Raw genomic sequence first — 15,127 nt, 5'->3', positions numbered from 1 at the left:
CAGCCTCGACCTGCTGGGCTCCGGCGATCCTTCCACCTCAGCCTTCTGAGTAGCCGGAACTACAGGCGCGCGCTACCACACCTGGCTAATTTTTGATTTATTGTAGAGACGAGGTCTCCCCTAGTTGCCCGGATGGGTCTTGAGCCCACGGGCTCAGGCAATCCACTCACCTCGGCCTCCCAAAGCGCTGGGATTACAGGCTGAGCCCGGCTGTTTTCTTGTCTTTCAAATGCTGGAGGGCGAGAAGGTGGTGGAAGGTGGACTGGATGATGGCTTAGCTGTTGTCAGGGCAGCAACTCTTAGTAGGAGGCAAGTCTGGAGCAGGACCTTGTGGGTAAGGGTGTGGGCTGGGAAGCCAGACAACCTTCTGCATTGTTCCAGTTCCAGTGCGTCCCAGCAGGTTAAGCTCTCTCAGCCTCAGCTGCCTCAGTTGTAGAATGGGAATAAAAATGACACCGCCCTCGTGGGGTTGTTGCCATACAGGCGGACAGTCATCATGCCTTCCTCATCAAACATGATGCATTTAGAGGTCCAGAGAGCCTGCTAGAATCTGAATCTTGGCTTAGATACAGAAAGTGATTGTCTGCTTATCTTCTCCTGGCCCTAGGATCTCAGAATTGGTTTGTTTAGAAAAGTCACATGATTCGGTGTCACGATGGACAGAAGCTCTAAAACTCACTTTTTAAACTCTAAAACTCACTTTTCTCACGCATACTCATGCAGACAATAGAGAGTGGCTTTAGGGACTGGATGAGGTCATCTACATAAAGCTTCCAACACCATCCTGTTAGCTCTTTAGGAAGAACTGCTCTATCTTCCTGGTTGTATGACCTTTTTCCTTTGCCGGGTAGGAATCTGGTGGGGGCAATAAGCTGTGTTTCATGTTTTAACAAGAGCAAAGGTATTCAGAGGAACTTTTATTTTGCGGGAAGGAAATTCCCAGTCCTGCAGCCAGGCCCCTCGCCCCGGGTTACACATGGGTGCCCTGTGGTAAATCACTGATTAACCAGAGTTCACTTTCAGACAAGCCCTTCCCTTTCCTAGCCTGGAGTGGTAAGGCCCTCGCTGAAAGAAGATTTCTCCCCTTTCCCCACCCTCACCGCTTCAGGCCCAGGGATGTTTGTGCAGGGAGGAGGTGGCAGTGGTTTCAGAAGCCTGATTCATTACAGTAGCAATCTCGGTCAAACAGGTTTCTGCAACTCCAGGGAGGCCTCTTTGTTCCATTGTTCCAGAGGACCAGACAGGCCTCCCCACGATCCTGAAAGGGGCCAGGTGGAGAGGGAAGGAAGCCCCCTGGAGTCTGGCCAGCTGGCCATTGCCTCTGGCAACTCCATCTCTGTTCACACAACACCCAGGATCCAACTCTGTTTGATGACAGCTTGTAAACCTTAGGCAAATGGCTGCCTTGCTATTTGCTCCTCCGGGGGAGGGGGGTGGCCAGAATCTGCGGAAAGAAGTTTAAATTACACTGGCTTTTTTTGTTTTTTTGGACAAGGACTCTGCAAGTCTATGAATGTCTATCAATGGACATTCAAAAAATTTAATGAAAAAGCCAAGGAGCTCTCAGATCATTTGGAACATAAATTTGGTTTTGAGACAATGGAATATTATTCAGCCCTAAAAAGAAATGAAGTACTAAGACATGCTCCAAAACGGATACACCTTGAAAACAACAATTACGTGGCAGATGTCAGACACAAAAGGCTACATTATATGATTCTAGTATATGATTCTGTTTATATAAACTGCCCAGTATAGGCAATCTATCGAGGCAGTAAGTAATTCATGAGTGAGATGGAAATGAGATTAACAGCTAATGGGTATTTTTAATTACCTTTTGAGGTGATGAAAATGTTCTGGAATTAAACAGTGTTGATGTTTCACAACTTTGTGTCTATATTGAAAACCACTGAACTGTACACTATATAAAAGGGTGACTATTGGTGTGCAGATTATATCTTGACTTTAAAAATTGTATGATAAAAAATCTTGGGTTTCAGTCTGAGTGTAGTGGCTCATGCCTGATAGTCCTAGAGCTTTGGGAGGCTGAGGCGGGAGGATGACTTGAGCTCAGGCGTTCAAGATCAGCCTGGGCAACACAGCAAGACCTTGTTTCTACAAAAAGAAAAAAATTAAAAATCAGCCAGGTGTGGTGGTGCATGCCTCTAGTCCTAGCTGCTTGGGAGGCTGAAGTGGAAGGATCACCTGAACCCAGGAGACGGTCATGCTACTACATTCTAGCCTAAGCAACAGTGAGACTCCAACTCAAAAAAAAAAAAATTGGGTTTCAGTTTGTAACCAACTATGAAGGCTGATAATGTATTGCCAAAAAAGGGGGGAGGGGGTGGAAGCGCTGGTCCCAAAGCAAAGTCTTTGAAACTCAATCTTGGTTGTCATCTAGCTAATCAACTGCCAGACAGATATTTATTGAGCACCTACCAGGTGTCAAGGCTCTGTGTGAGAATCAGCTGTCTGTTGATGAACAGGACACTCTGTCCCGCCTTTAGGATCCGCCACTGACTGTTCTCTCGGCCACTGACTGTTGTTTGACTTCTCTGAGCCCCTATTTCCTTCTGTCCAGTGATCGTCTCCAGATCTCTCACTACAGGCACGCCAGGAGACGGAGGTCCATGGCAGATCCCACAGAACCTGACATCACCAGGAACAGTGGCTCCCAGGCCTGATGGTGCACTGGAACTTCCCCCAGGGCCCCCCCAAAGTCACAAGCTCCTGAGGCGCTGTCTCAGCCAGCCTGAGCTGGCTTGGTGGCTTCCAGTTCTGCCCACGGTCAGGTCTGGGGACCCCTGCCCAGGCTGTTCACAGCTCAGTCAAGGCCCGGCTGCTCAGCCATCCTAAATGCCTTTTCTGGTTACCTTCTGGATTGTCCCGGGTTTTTCGAAACGCCCTTCAGAGTCTCCCCTGCTTCCCTCCCTTCGGAGACCCTGGGATCACGGAGCGCTGCCGTCCGGCCCAGCGTCGTATCACCTGCAAAACTAATTCTCCTCCACTCACTCTCTACCGGCATCGGAAAGAGTGAAACCAGAAGAAAGCTGCCCAAGTTCCAAAACTAAAGTTACTCATCCATTGACAGGGCCCTCTCGCATTTTTTAAAAAGTTGCCTGTTTTGCCCAGTTCTTAGTATTCAGGGGAATGTTTTCCGTTCATTCTCCTAGCATAGACAATATTCCGTGGGTCAACATATACATGTATTATGAGCTTAAGGTAGGATTTATCTGTAGTCTAGGTCACAAAATCGGTAAATAAACTTTTAATGTGAACAGAAGTACACACACACACACACACACACACACACACACACACACACACACTGTAAAGCCAGGATGGCTTCAGACCCTTCCCAGTGCCCAGTGCCCCTCCTAGTGGGGGCCACTAAGCAGAATGTTTGAAGTTACGTCCACATCTTCCCATCCCCGAGCTGTGTGCACCACTGAAAACAGACTCATGCCTCACGGGCGACCACCAGGGGGTGTCCGATATCTTGCAGTCGCGGCGCAGTTGGGCCGTGAGGGCTGCCAAAGGTGAGAAGTCAGTTCTCTCTAACGGCTTAAGAGAGCAGATAGAGGGTTTCCTACCTGGGTCACTCTTCTCTGCAAAGGCCACAATGTGGATCCCGTTCAAATCATCTTCCTGGAGGAGAAAAGGAGCAGAGGTTACACCCCCAGGAGGAGAGATCCAAAGGACGGAGGCGCAGACAGGGACTCGGAGGCCGGAATGGAAAGACGGGAGGCGGGAGGCATGGAAGAGGAGCGGACACAGGTACAGAGGAGCCCAGCGTGGCACACAGTCAGGAGGGAAAGCTGATGAGCAGTGACGGACAGGGGAGCACGGGGCTTTGATCGGAATTTCGAGTCGATGGGTTGGCGAGACAGAAAAACACTAAGCACAGACAGGACATTAGCCCGAAACGAGTCTCACGCCTGTGGTCTGGTGGGTCCAGGAGAGCAGCAGAAAAAGGCAAAATGAGGAAGAATGTGAGTCTGGCTTATCAGGAGCTCTGAGGGCAACAGTCACTTGCGGAGGCCGCTCGGGGTTGGCAACTGTCTGTCTCTGTTTCAAGAATTCACCCCCAGCAGAGATACTCAGAGGTGGAGCTGACTGGAAATTTCTGGATGCTGCAGACAGATCCTGAAACTATCCCCAGATGGATCACAGACAGGAATCAACGGGGTCAATTGGGATGTGGGTCAGTGTTGTTCTCACAAGAATCATGTAAAAGTGTACCTCTTCTCTGTTCAGACTCTGCTGATACTTCTTTTCTTTTTCTTCTAGAGATGAGGTCTCAGTATGTTGCAGGCTGGTCCCAAACTCCTGGGCTCAAGTAATCCTACCACCTCAGCCTCCCAAACTGCTGGGATTACAGGTGTGAGTCACCGTGCCCAGCCAACACCTCTTACTGAAGAAACAGAGCCCATGCAGTACATGAGGATGCCACGATGACTGCAACCTCCAGGTAGTTTTCTTGGGGTCCTTTCTGTTTCCTCCCCAAAGCTTGCCAAATCAGGCTAAACCTCCGATGCATCTCTGTAAGTGTGGAAGTCTCCAGGAAGAGTCTGGAAGGTGGGAGTGTGGAGGGTGTGTGACTGAGATTAGTGGGTATGGCTGTGGGGTTGAGGGTGGGGAAAAGAAACCAGAGCATTTTAAATCTGAGGCAAGCAAGGGGCATTTCATGTTTCTACACCCTGGATAGAGGGATCGTATGACTTATGCTTCCACTGCATTGATTATTCCTGGAAAAAGTGGAGTGAGAGCTTGGAAGGGCCTCTGTTGCAGGAAACGCGATTCTCGGGAGACTTGGAGAGGAATCTGTGTGAGATTGAAGCACCTGGGGACAAAGCCGAGGGAATACTGATGATGGCAGACATGGGGAGTGAGATTCACAGGGCATCCTGACTGTTGTAGCCACATCCTCCTATGGAAAAAACTCCAGGCATCTCAACCCTCCTATGATCTCTGTTTCCATTTCAATTGATTTTAATGCTGCTGCAATCCTATCTAAATGCTAATTTTTCCCCTTTGAGTTTGAAATGGACAAAACCTCCAAAAATTCTAAGAGAGATTAAATGGAAAATATTATTATTAAAAACAAGAGAGTGGGCACTGCCTTGATCAAATTCTCTGGGGAATTGAATTTTACAGCTGTATGTGTGTATATGTACACGTGGGCCAGCTTATTATACAAACCCGACAGCAACCAGAAGGGGAGTCTGAGGTCTCAGTGTTTTACATTTGCTATTATCGCCACACAGAATCTCCCGATCAGTTTTCATTAGGCTAGGCTGTATCTCTGTCTCCTGCCATCAGATGGAAGTGAACGCTGTTAAGTCTGTGAAGCAGGCTTCATTTCTGTGTGCCCTTCTAGAACGCACTTGGAAATTGGCTTTAGAATTAAGAATCCATATTCGTTTTCTAAGAGGCTGCCCATAATACGGCTGTCACTCTCAGACCCAAGACAGTCCCTGGGTGGAGCACTGTCACCATCAAAGAGCCTCTCTCTTTGTGCATCTCAAAGATTCAGCACACAGACCTGTATCGGACACCAGCGAAGAAGCAGGCCTGTGTGAGGTGGCGGGTATTTTCAGTAATAAACTCATGGAGCATGACTGCACGGGCAAGCTGGCCAGTTGGGGTTATTCAGTGAGATTCTAGTGTGCGCTGGGGAGAAAGCTCTGAGCTGACCGCGGGCCTAAGCCCTGCCAGTGGTTTTCTCTGAACTCCACAGCCTTTGCTGCTAGATCACCCATTTGGTCATGAGTTCACGTTGCCTCAGAAACTCTGTTAATTGCTCAAATCTCCTTAACTGGATGGCAAGCTCTCTGAGGGAAGGTACTAGACCTTAAGATAACAACGATGATTGACATGGAAAATATACCTGCCGTTTGCCACCTTTTTCCTAAGTATTCTGTAAGGGCATGAGCTCGAAATCTCATATGAACATCTTTTCCTATTTAATGCCTAAAGAATTGAAGTGACTTACCTAAGGCCACAGAGCTAGTAGTGACAAAAGTGGGATTCAAACCAGTTGTCTGGCCCCAAAGCCCACTGTCTTGGTCCATTCGGGTTTCTATAACAAAATATCACAATCTGGTTCACTCATAGACGGAAAGATAGTTCTCGCTGTTCTCGAGGATGGGAAGTCAAGCACCAGCAGATTTAGTGCCTGGTGAGGCCTGCTTTCTGGCTCACAGACGGTGCCCCCATGCTGTGTTCACACATGGTGGAAGGGACTAGCTATCCTTCCAGGGCCTCTTTTAAAAGAACACCAATCCTGTCACGAAGGTAGAGCCCTCATGGCCTCATCACCTCCCAAAGTCCCCGCCTCCTAATACCATTGCTTTGGGGGTTAAAGTGTTAACATATGAATGTAGGGGGACACAAGCATTTGGGCCATGGCACCCACACTCTTTCTTCCTCACCACCACTCGCAGAACAGGCTCCACGAATCAACTGCCTCCTGCAGGGTTTGCAGAAGATGTTGCAGACTTGGATCAGTGGCTCTTACTTAAGTTGAAAGAGGTGGAAAAAAGACCTGTATAAAAGGAACTGAGCACAAGACCCCCGAAAGACCTGGAGATTCAGGGATAATGTCAGTGCATACCTTCTCCAGCACTTTGTATGCCCCTCTGTCACAGAGGTGAGCGTACCGAGCTGGGCTTACATGTCTTGAGACCACTCCATCTACTCAACCCTGAGCTCCTAAGGACAGGACACAACACTCATTTTTATATCTTCATTGCTTAGCACAGAGCCTCTTATTAATGCCAACTGAACTGAGCAGGAAAAAAAAGAGTATGGCAATAAAAATCTGACTCACTGAAGAAAATTAGAAAATATTAGAGAGACCAAGAAGAAACCACACATCAATTATTCACCAGCCAGATAGATGATCACCATTAACATTTTGCTCTTTGTTTCCCCTAGTCTCTGTTGACTGTTCTCATGTTGAATAAAGAGACACAAAGAAAAAAAGGCCAGCAGGTTCCCTCTTCAAGGTGTGATGGAGTGAACTAGGTGCTCATCTGTGGGTTCTCTGTTTTGGAAGTACTTTGCTGTTTCAATAGAGCGGGGATTCTTCGAGAAGGATTTTCTGACTCTCTTCCTCTGTGGGAAGTTGCCCAGGACTCTGGCTGGACACTTGGCTAGATGAAGGGTTGAATCTTCAAGGGGAATGCCGGGTTGGCACTAAGTCTGGGTTGCCCTGCCTCGCTTTGGCAGTCTTTAAAATATTTAAAATAAGTGAATAGCTCTTTGATTTATACAAGGCAAATATTACCAGGCACTAATTCCCTTAGTAACAATATATGATGTGTTTTCTATGGTCTGCATCCTTTAAAACCTGCACAATTGGGAGGCAAAGGTCAACAGTGGCTTTAGCTTTTGTTGGCTTTCCTGTCTTATTTAAATATCTTGCAATGTCTGGGGAAGTGGTGTTGATGATACAGACTTTTGAGCTCATTAAGTGGTCACTTTTCACGACCACATCGGTGGTCTAAGTGGCTGTGGCCAAGTGGACCACGGGAACGCCACTCTGTAGAGCAGTGCCCTTCTAGGGAGCACAGGTGGATGGGGAGGAGAGTGGGAAATAGCTCCTCAGAGGTCCCTCTGACCAATCGATTTCTACCTCTGAGGCAAAGATGACCCTGGCGGGGCCTGTCTCACCTTCCCTTTCTAGTAGGAGACTTGGATGAGGGGGCTGGTTAAGTCTGGTTGAGCTTCTGGGAAAGTCATGTGGCTGTTTCAGAATGAGTAGCTGGGAAGTGGTAAACCTTGCAGGTTGCCCTTTTCTCTACCTGGTTAAATTCAATACACCCCTTCCTCAACTGGAAGACAATTCAGTATGCAATAATGTGGAAAATATGAGTCATCACTGTTATTTTATAGTACAGCAAAAGGCTGTAATTGATCTTATTCCGTAAGTGAAAAGAAAGCAGAGAATGAGTTCCACCGAAGCAAGACGGTGAACTTCCTCTCTGAACATCTGCCTCTGAAATGACAAGGGGGAGCCTCTCTGCAGCAGCATGGAATATGCAAGGACATAGGCTCTCCAGCTTCAGAATGGCATGGACTTGGGTGTGACACTGCTGTGTCAGTTAGGAAAGTCCCGGGGGAAGGCTTCCACAGCTTTGTATACTCTACCTTCCTGGAGCCTAGATAACTGAGACTTGTCTCTTAGGGATAAAGAAAAAAAATTTTTTTTTTTTAAGTAGAGATAAAGTCATGAGAGAACAGCAATAATCACTCTCAGTTTAAACTGGCACTTGTATTATACAAGACACAGATTAAGAACCCGGTTCAGATTCAAGGTGACTAAAGAAACGCGACAAGCAAATGCCAAGTGTGAGATCCTGAATTGGATCCTGGGCCAAGAAAAGGAAAGTTTTTCTCTTTTTTTTTTTTGAGTGGGAGTCTCACTCTGTCACCCGGACTGGAGTGCAGTGGCCGCTCCCGGCCACCCACCGCAGCTCGACCTGCTGGGCTCTGGCGATCCTTCCACCTCAGCCTTCCAAGTAGCTGGAACTACAGGCGCGCGCTACCACGCCCGGCTAATTATTTATTTATTTATTGTAGAGATGAGGTCTCACCAAGTTGCCCAGGCAGGTCTCGAACTGCTCAGCCTCCCAAAGCGCTGGGATTACAGGCTGAGCCACCGAGCCCAGCTCAGGAAAGTTTTTCTCTTGCAATAAAGGACGTTGGTGGCACAACTGGTCGGTTTGAATAAGGTCTACAGATCAGATAGCAGAATTATATCAGTGTTAATTTCTTGATTTTGATCATTATACTGTGGTTATATGAAAGAAAGTCCTTATCTTTAGAAAATACCTGCAGTGTTTAGGGGGAAAGGGGTGTGTCTGCTACTTAGTCTCAAACAGTTCAGGAAAAAAAAAAAAAAAAAATATATATATATATATATAATATGTATTTATATATACAGAGAGAGAATGATAAAGTAAAGATGGTAAAATGTTAACATCTGGGAAATCTAGGCGAGGAGATAATGAAATACTTTGCACTATTTTTGTACATCTGAAATTATTTTAGAGTGAAAAGCAAACGCAATTTTTAAAGGAATATTATTTTCAAAGCAGTGTTACATATCCTTTTGTCATTATCATTTTTAAATCTAGTAATAAGACCTTCTACAAGTTAATTTCTTGAAAGGTTTAAATGTTAGGAACGTATGTTTCTATTGTGCTGGGTTGTCCTTAAATAGTCCACTCTTTCTGACTGGATTATTTGAACTTCAGTGTCTCTTGTGAAATGTTTGCTCCACTTTCAAAAATCCAAATAAGTTACGTGCCAGTAAAACACTAAGTGTCAAGTTACTCCCTGGTTCTGTTCACCCATTGCTTCAGACTTTGAATTAAGGAACGAAATAAACAAATACTTCCGTGTTCATCTTTTTCTCCTCCCTTCCACCCCTGATCCCAAATGGTTCCTGGGGAAAACGCGGTCTCTCTGGGGAGACATAATAGAGAGAATGTGAGATTTGGCTCTGGATGACCTCCATTTAAGTGCCAAGAGCTAATGCTTATTAGTTAGGCGTTCTTGAGTAATTCATCAAATCTGTATGAACACTGGTTTCTCCATATATAAATGGAGCTAAAATAATACTTGTTCTCCGTTATTTTCTAGATCTGATGAAAGGTACAAGTAAACGGATACATGAAAGGCTTTGAATCATGCTCCACAGACTTCGGTGATTATTATTTATGGAATTGTGTACACAGCTGAGACGAGTGGGAGGGTGTCCCTGAGGCCCTTTTTCTAACACTATTTGAGTCGCCTGATGTATTGTCAGTGACACAGACCCAAGGACAAGCTGGCTTAGTTGCTTCCTAGTGCCTTGGGGTGATATGTTTAAAAACAGCTACCGTCCATTCATCAAGCACTACCGCATTCTGGACGCTGCATGTCATTCATTCTTATAAAAAGCCCTGGATTTAATGGGGAAACTAAAGCCCAGGAAGGCCATATTACGTCATGTTGGCACATTCTGAACCTGAAGCCAAATGTGTCTACTTCATAGCCTGAGATCCTTTCACTGTGCTACCCTGGGTCTCTGGTGTCCCACTAACGGCAACCATAGTCACCATAGAGACAAAGTAATGCTATCTAGTGAGTAGCACCAAAGAGGCTTAAATGGACCCATGGAGAACTGGGTTTTAATGGATCATGACATTTTATATGTTTCAAATACTCTACTCCAGCCGAATGAGAGTTTGAATCTGGGGACTTAAAGGGCACTCCTCTTGGGGTCTGTACTCATCTCTACAAGGCAGAGAGAGTTTGTTACTTTCTTACCCATGTTTCAAACATATCTTCTGGGCGCAGGCGACGCAGAGTGGGTCTGAAAAAAAAAGGGGGAGAGATCCCTTGAGTAGGGGTCACCGTGGCAGATACCGCAGCCTCGGCATGGTGAAAGGTAAAACGAAATGTTGGTTCATTGGTAAGGGCAAAAAGAGCCCTAAAAACTTGCTTGTCCCCCAGGGAAACAGACCTGTTCTACCCAGCCAGGCCAGACAGCTGAGCCTAACCCATTCAGTCTTTTCATAGACCCACTGGTCCAAGGATTATAAAGTCTATTACAAACAACAGGTCAGAGGGCACAGGGTCAGCTCATTCCCAGAGCAAGCCATTTCCTTCCTCACAGCCAGACACCACTCCAGAGAGCCCACAGCAGGCCCAGAATAAGGAAACCAGAGAGAGAAAACAGGAAATCTTAGTTTTCCTAGCCCAGAACTAGGGCTGGGGTTGTTCAGACTCACCAAGAACAGCCACCTAGAACCAGTACCCCAGCAGAACAGGACTCAGCAATATGGCTTTGTTGATCATCTGTAAATGGCAGGGATGTCACTGCTTCTGAATAGGGGCCTGCACTTGCAAGCAGAGTTAGATGACTTCTCCTGGTCAGCAAGTCCCCTCAAAGCCAGAGTGAGGCTCATCCCCTTAGGGATGTTTGGGGGAACAGGTAGAACCTATATTCGGCTCATAGTTCCATTTATTTCTGAGCGTTTGTTCCTCCAAGTGCTGCCTCCCTGAAAGGACCAGGACTGTCCAGTTGCGGCGATCACAGAGCTTCAGATTCAAGGAACACACCCGTGCACAGGCAGGGTAGGGTAGATGGGCGAGGCGATGAACCCACTACCATGTTCCATGTTCCCATACTGCCCTTTCCTCAAGAGCAGGAATCAGCAAATGACAGCTGGCAGGTCAAATCCAACCAGGGCCTTCTGTTTTTGTAAATAAACTTTTGCCGGGACATAGCCATACCCATTTGTTTATACGTAATCTGTGGCTGCTTTCACGCGATAGCAGCAGAGTTGAATCGTTGTAACAGAGGCCATCTGGCCTCAGAGCCTGAAACGTGTACTATTTGGTCCTTTACAGAAAAAGTTTGCTGCAATAGCTAATCTCAGTGGTATCAAGTATTCCACCCCTAGAAGTTCTAGGCATAGAGTATTCATCTTTGGCTAAGTTACTTAACTACACTGAATCCTCTTTGGATTCAGTGTAGTTAAGCAACTACTCTGCAAAATTGGGATAATAATAAATAATTATCCCATAAGGTTGGAGACTAGATAAAATAATTTCTATATAGTACTCACATGGTACTTGACAGATAGGAAGCTTTCACTAAATTGCTATCACTAGTAGTGTAGAATTTTCCTCAAGCCTTGCTCTGGCTTTGAGGGGACTTGCTGACCGGGAGAAGTCATCTAACTCTGCTTGCAAGTGCAGACCCCTATTCAGAAGCAGTAATATCCCTGCCATTTACAAATGATCAACAAAGTCATATTGCTGAGTCCTGTTCTGCTGGGGTACTGGTTCTAGGCGGCTGCTCTTGGTGAGTCTGAAATGTCAGCACGATAGGCTCTTCCCCATCCCCTGGACCCCAGACCCCACATCCCCTGCATGCCATCTCAGGCACCTTTGGTGTTCTTTCACAAACTCCACAATCTCTTCTTCTGTGTAAGGTTTGTCAGGGATGGCCATAGGGTCGTCCATAAATGGCTCAAAGAAGTCAACCTCATTCATCTTCAAGGACAATTTCTTTGCCACCTGTAACAGTTAGAAATAAGACAAAGTTTACTTGAATGCAAAGTTTATTTGAATAAGACAAAGTTTATCAGAATAGCTATGGGATGCCCATATGAGAGAAGTATGTATGTTCTTTGCCCAAGACAAAGGATCATGAGTACAGAGTTAACTTAAATGTTGAAGTGATAGGAACTCATCCCCAAAGATCTGGCTGGACCAGTCTTATTTTGTGATCAAAGGAGGAGAGATGGGAGAAAAAGCCATATCTGGCAAATGGGGGTCAAGGTGGGGCAGGGGCCAGTTGGAATGACAAGTGGGATATTTAATTCTACAGTCACCATCACTCTACTGTATTTACCAGGACTAGGAAGGAGAAGGAAATGCCCATGGAGTGTGTTTACTGTCGTGGGTTGTGCGGATTTACCTGAGCCAATTTTGATAGAACAGGTGATTGATGAAAATGCTTCAAGTATGTAAGTACTCAATCAGAAGCCAACCTACTAACCTGTGTCCTTGATGAGCTCTAAACCTAAAAATAAACCCTAACTGCTATTTAGGTTGAAACACTGGCCCTATGGTTAAGTCTCTCAGTCCCAGGCTTGCTTGGTGGTTTGTCAGGCTCTGGGAACTTCCCAGTTTGTTACCAACCAGCCATCCCGCTTTGCTTAACTGGAAGGGCTTCCGAGGATACGTGACTTGCAGTGCTAAAGTCTGGAAAGACACCAGCAAGCCAGGATGAGCTGCTCACTCTGTAACACACTGAGAGCTCCGGAACCAGCCCCTAGCCTGGAAGACATTTTCTCTCTTGATTCAAGTGGCCACATGGTCAAGTCTGTTGTCAAGGAAGAACGGTTGCTGTGTTTGCCTGCCCAGCCGCTGAACTCTGGACCTCTCTTTGTCAGATGATTTGAGAGGCCTGGAATGTGCAACACTATAGAAAACCAAATGCCATTCTTTTCTAGTTCAGAGCTGTGGTCCAAGAAAGTGCAGGGATGAACAGTGGTTCCCTTGAAACGAAAAAGGAATTGCCTAAGAGGTAATGCTCTGTGGTGGTTACCCAGGGTGCAGTGAACGGGGGCTGTGACTAATTAGGGGGAGGAGCTGAGGATTGCATAAACTCCTACACAAGAAGGTCCATTCTGAGGAACCCTGATATCCGTATGGCTTTTGTCATCAATTGGTATTAATTCCAGGTCACTATATTCCAAAAAACATTTATATTTTCTCTCTCTCTCTCTCTCTCTCTCTCTCTCTCTCTCTCTCTCTAGGAGTCTCACTCTGTCACCCAGGCTGGAGTGCTGACACAAGAGCTGGGCTAACCACCATAGTCTCAAACTATTGGACTCAGGCGATCCTCTCATCTCAGCCTCCCCAGTAGCTTATACTACAACTGCGTGCCACCATGCTCCAAAAGACATTTCTTATAGTACGTAAGGGAAAGAAATCTCAGCATCCTACTCAGAGATAAAGAAAATAGCACAGTCAGTCAAAGCGGATTTTATTGGCATGTTGATTTTAAGAGAGGGAAATGTGGAGTTTTTCTTACTTTTTGTTCCTCTTCTCTGGGGTGAGGGGTGGTGTGGATGATGGGGTGATGAGGTAGGGTCCCTGAGCACAGGGAACAGCACATGTACAACCAGTGTCTGGGTTTACACACAGCTCCTTGCAAAGCTGGCCCCGTGGGAGAAGGTGCTTGGAAAGGGCGTTGGCTTCTGGTTTCTTGAGTTCACTTACCATATATTCTAGGAACCAGAAAACCGTGCTTCTAGGAAATGGGAAGTGATCGGATGAACAAAATCAGTAATAACAGCAAACATATGGAGGGCTTTTTATGTGCCAGACACTGCTGCCAAGTGTTTTAGGTTTATTACTTTATTTAATTTTCATTTTGATTGTGTGAGGCAAGAACTATCATTATACTTATTTTGCAAATGATGGATCACAGGCACAATTTAAGTAAGCCATTTGCCAAGATCACGTACCTGGAGGGGGAAGAGCCTGGAGTCAAACCTCCCATTCGCCCGTATTACACTCTCTCTTCTCTTGAAAATTACCTTCTCCTTCAATATTGTTTTGATGCTGCACGGGTTTTAGTGAAATGTTTCCTTGTTCCTCTTGTGATGTGTTCTTACGGATTTATTCCCCATTACAGTCAGCTATAATTAAAACTTCCTGAAGGTGGGAAGGAGCGCCCCAAAGCCACTGTCAAGGCAAGCAGCGTGAATGTGCCATGCATGTGAGTGTGAGCACATGCACTCATGTACACGCAAGCGTGGGGCAGTGGGAGTCTCTGGTTCCCAAAAGTGATTTTTTTTCTCTCACTGTTCACTCAGAGAGAAAGGAACAGGCCGGTGAGAGGGGGAGGTGGGGTGATAAGAACTGACATTTTTCACTTAAAGGTGCAGCTGAGTGGACACCATCCTTGATTCTCGAGCATTACAATTATGTAAGGATGGATTGTACTCGAAAAGCCGAATAGGTGCATGAAATTGAGTTCTTTCATGCTTTTTATTTTTTTTAAACTAGTTGGAATTGATTGTGATGAAGATAAGAAAACTGGAAAAAGTACAATGCCATCGTTCTGACATTTACATGTGTATTAATTTTGACACAGATGAATTTTCTACTAGTCAGCAAGTCATTTTAGTAGCCAATGAAACCTACTGAAAGTGAATTTAGGCCTTCTTGATATCTGTCTTCTTCACTGACTTTGTTCAGACAGTCCCCGGCTCCTTTTGGCACTCATGTGATTCAAAGGGAAAGTGATTTTTTGTCTCACTGTTCACTCAGAGAGAAAGGAACAGGCCGGTGCGAGGGGGAGGTGGGGTGATAAGAACTGACATTTTTCACTTAAAGGTGCAGCTGAGTGGACACCATCCTTGGTCTTCTGACCCTTTATTTTTGTTTGTTTTTTTGAGTCGGGGTCTCACTCTGTTGCTCAGGCTGAAGTACGGTGGCACAATCACGGCTACCCACAGCCTCAACCTCTTGGACTCAGGGGATCCTTTCACCTTAGCCTTCTGAGTAGCTGGAACTAAAGGCATGTGTCACTACACTTGACCAATTTTTT

At 46.0% G+C, this 15,127-nt stretch overlaps 1 protein-coding gene across 2 annotated transcripts in view; it reads right to left on the bottom strand.

The window, feature by feature from the left end:
* CASQ2 (calsequestrin 2) overlaps nucleotides 1-15,127 on the bottom strand; it is a 67,124-nt gene that overhangs the window by 13,230 nt on the left and 38,767 nt on the right. For both annotated transcript variants that reach the window (XM_008071568.2, XM_008071569.2), the window contains 3 exons: nucleotides 11,948-12,078; nucleotides 10,321-10,366; nucleotides 3,594-3,648 (listed from right to left, as the gene is read on the bottom strand). In XM_008071568.2, coding sequence (XP_008069759.1) covers nucleotides 3,594-3,648; nucleotides 10,321-10,366; nucleotides 11,948-12,078 — 232 coding nt within the window. The remainder of the gene's footprint in view (nucleotides 1-3,593; nucleotides 3,649-10,320; nucleotides 10,367-11,947; nucleotides 12,079-15,127) is intronic.

The sequence above is a fragment of the Carlito syrichta genome, unplaced genomic scaffold, assembly GCF_000164805.1.
Source record: "Carlito syrichta isolate Samal-C Ts95f unplaced genomic scaffold, Tarsius_syrichta-2.0.1 Scaffold314375, whole genome shotgun sequence".
Classification (NCBI taxonomy): Eukaryota; Metazoa; Chordata; class Mammalia; order Primates; family Tarsiidae; genus Carlito; species Carlito syrichta.
The sequence above is the reverse complement of the archived record's forward strand: the minus strand, read 5'-3'. Positions and strand labels throughout refer to the sequence as shown.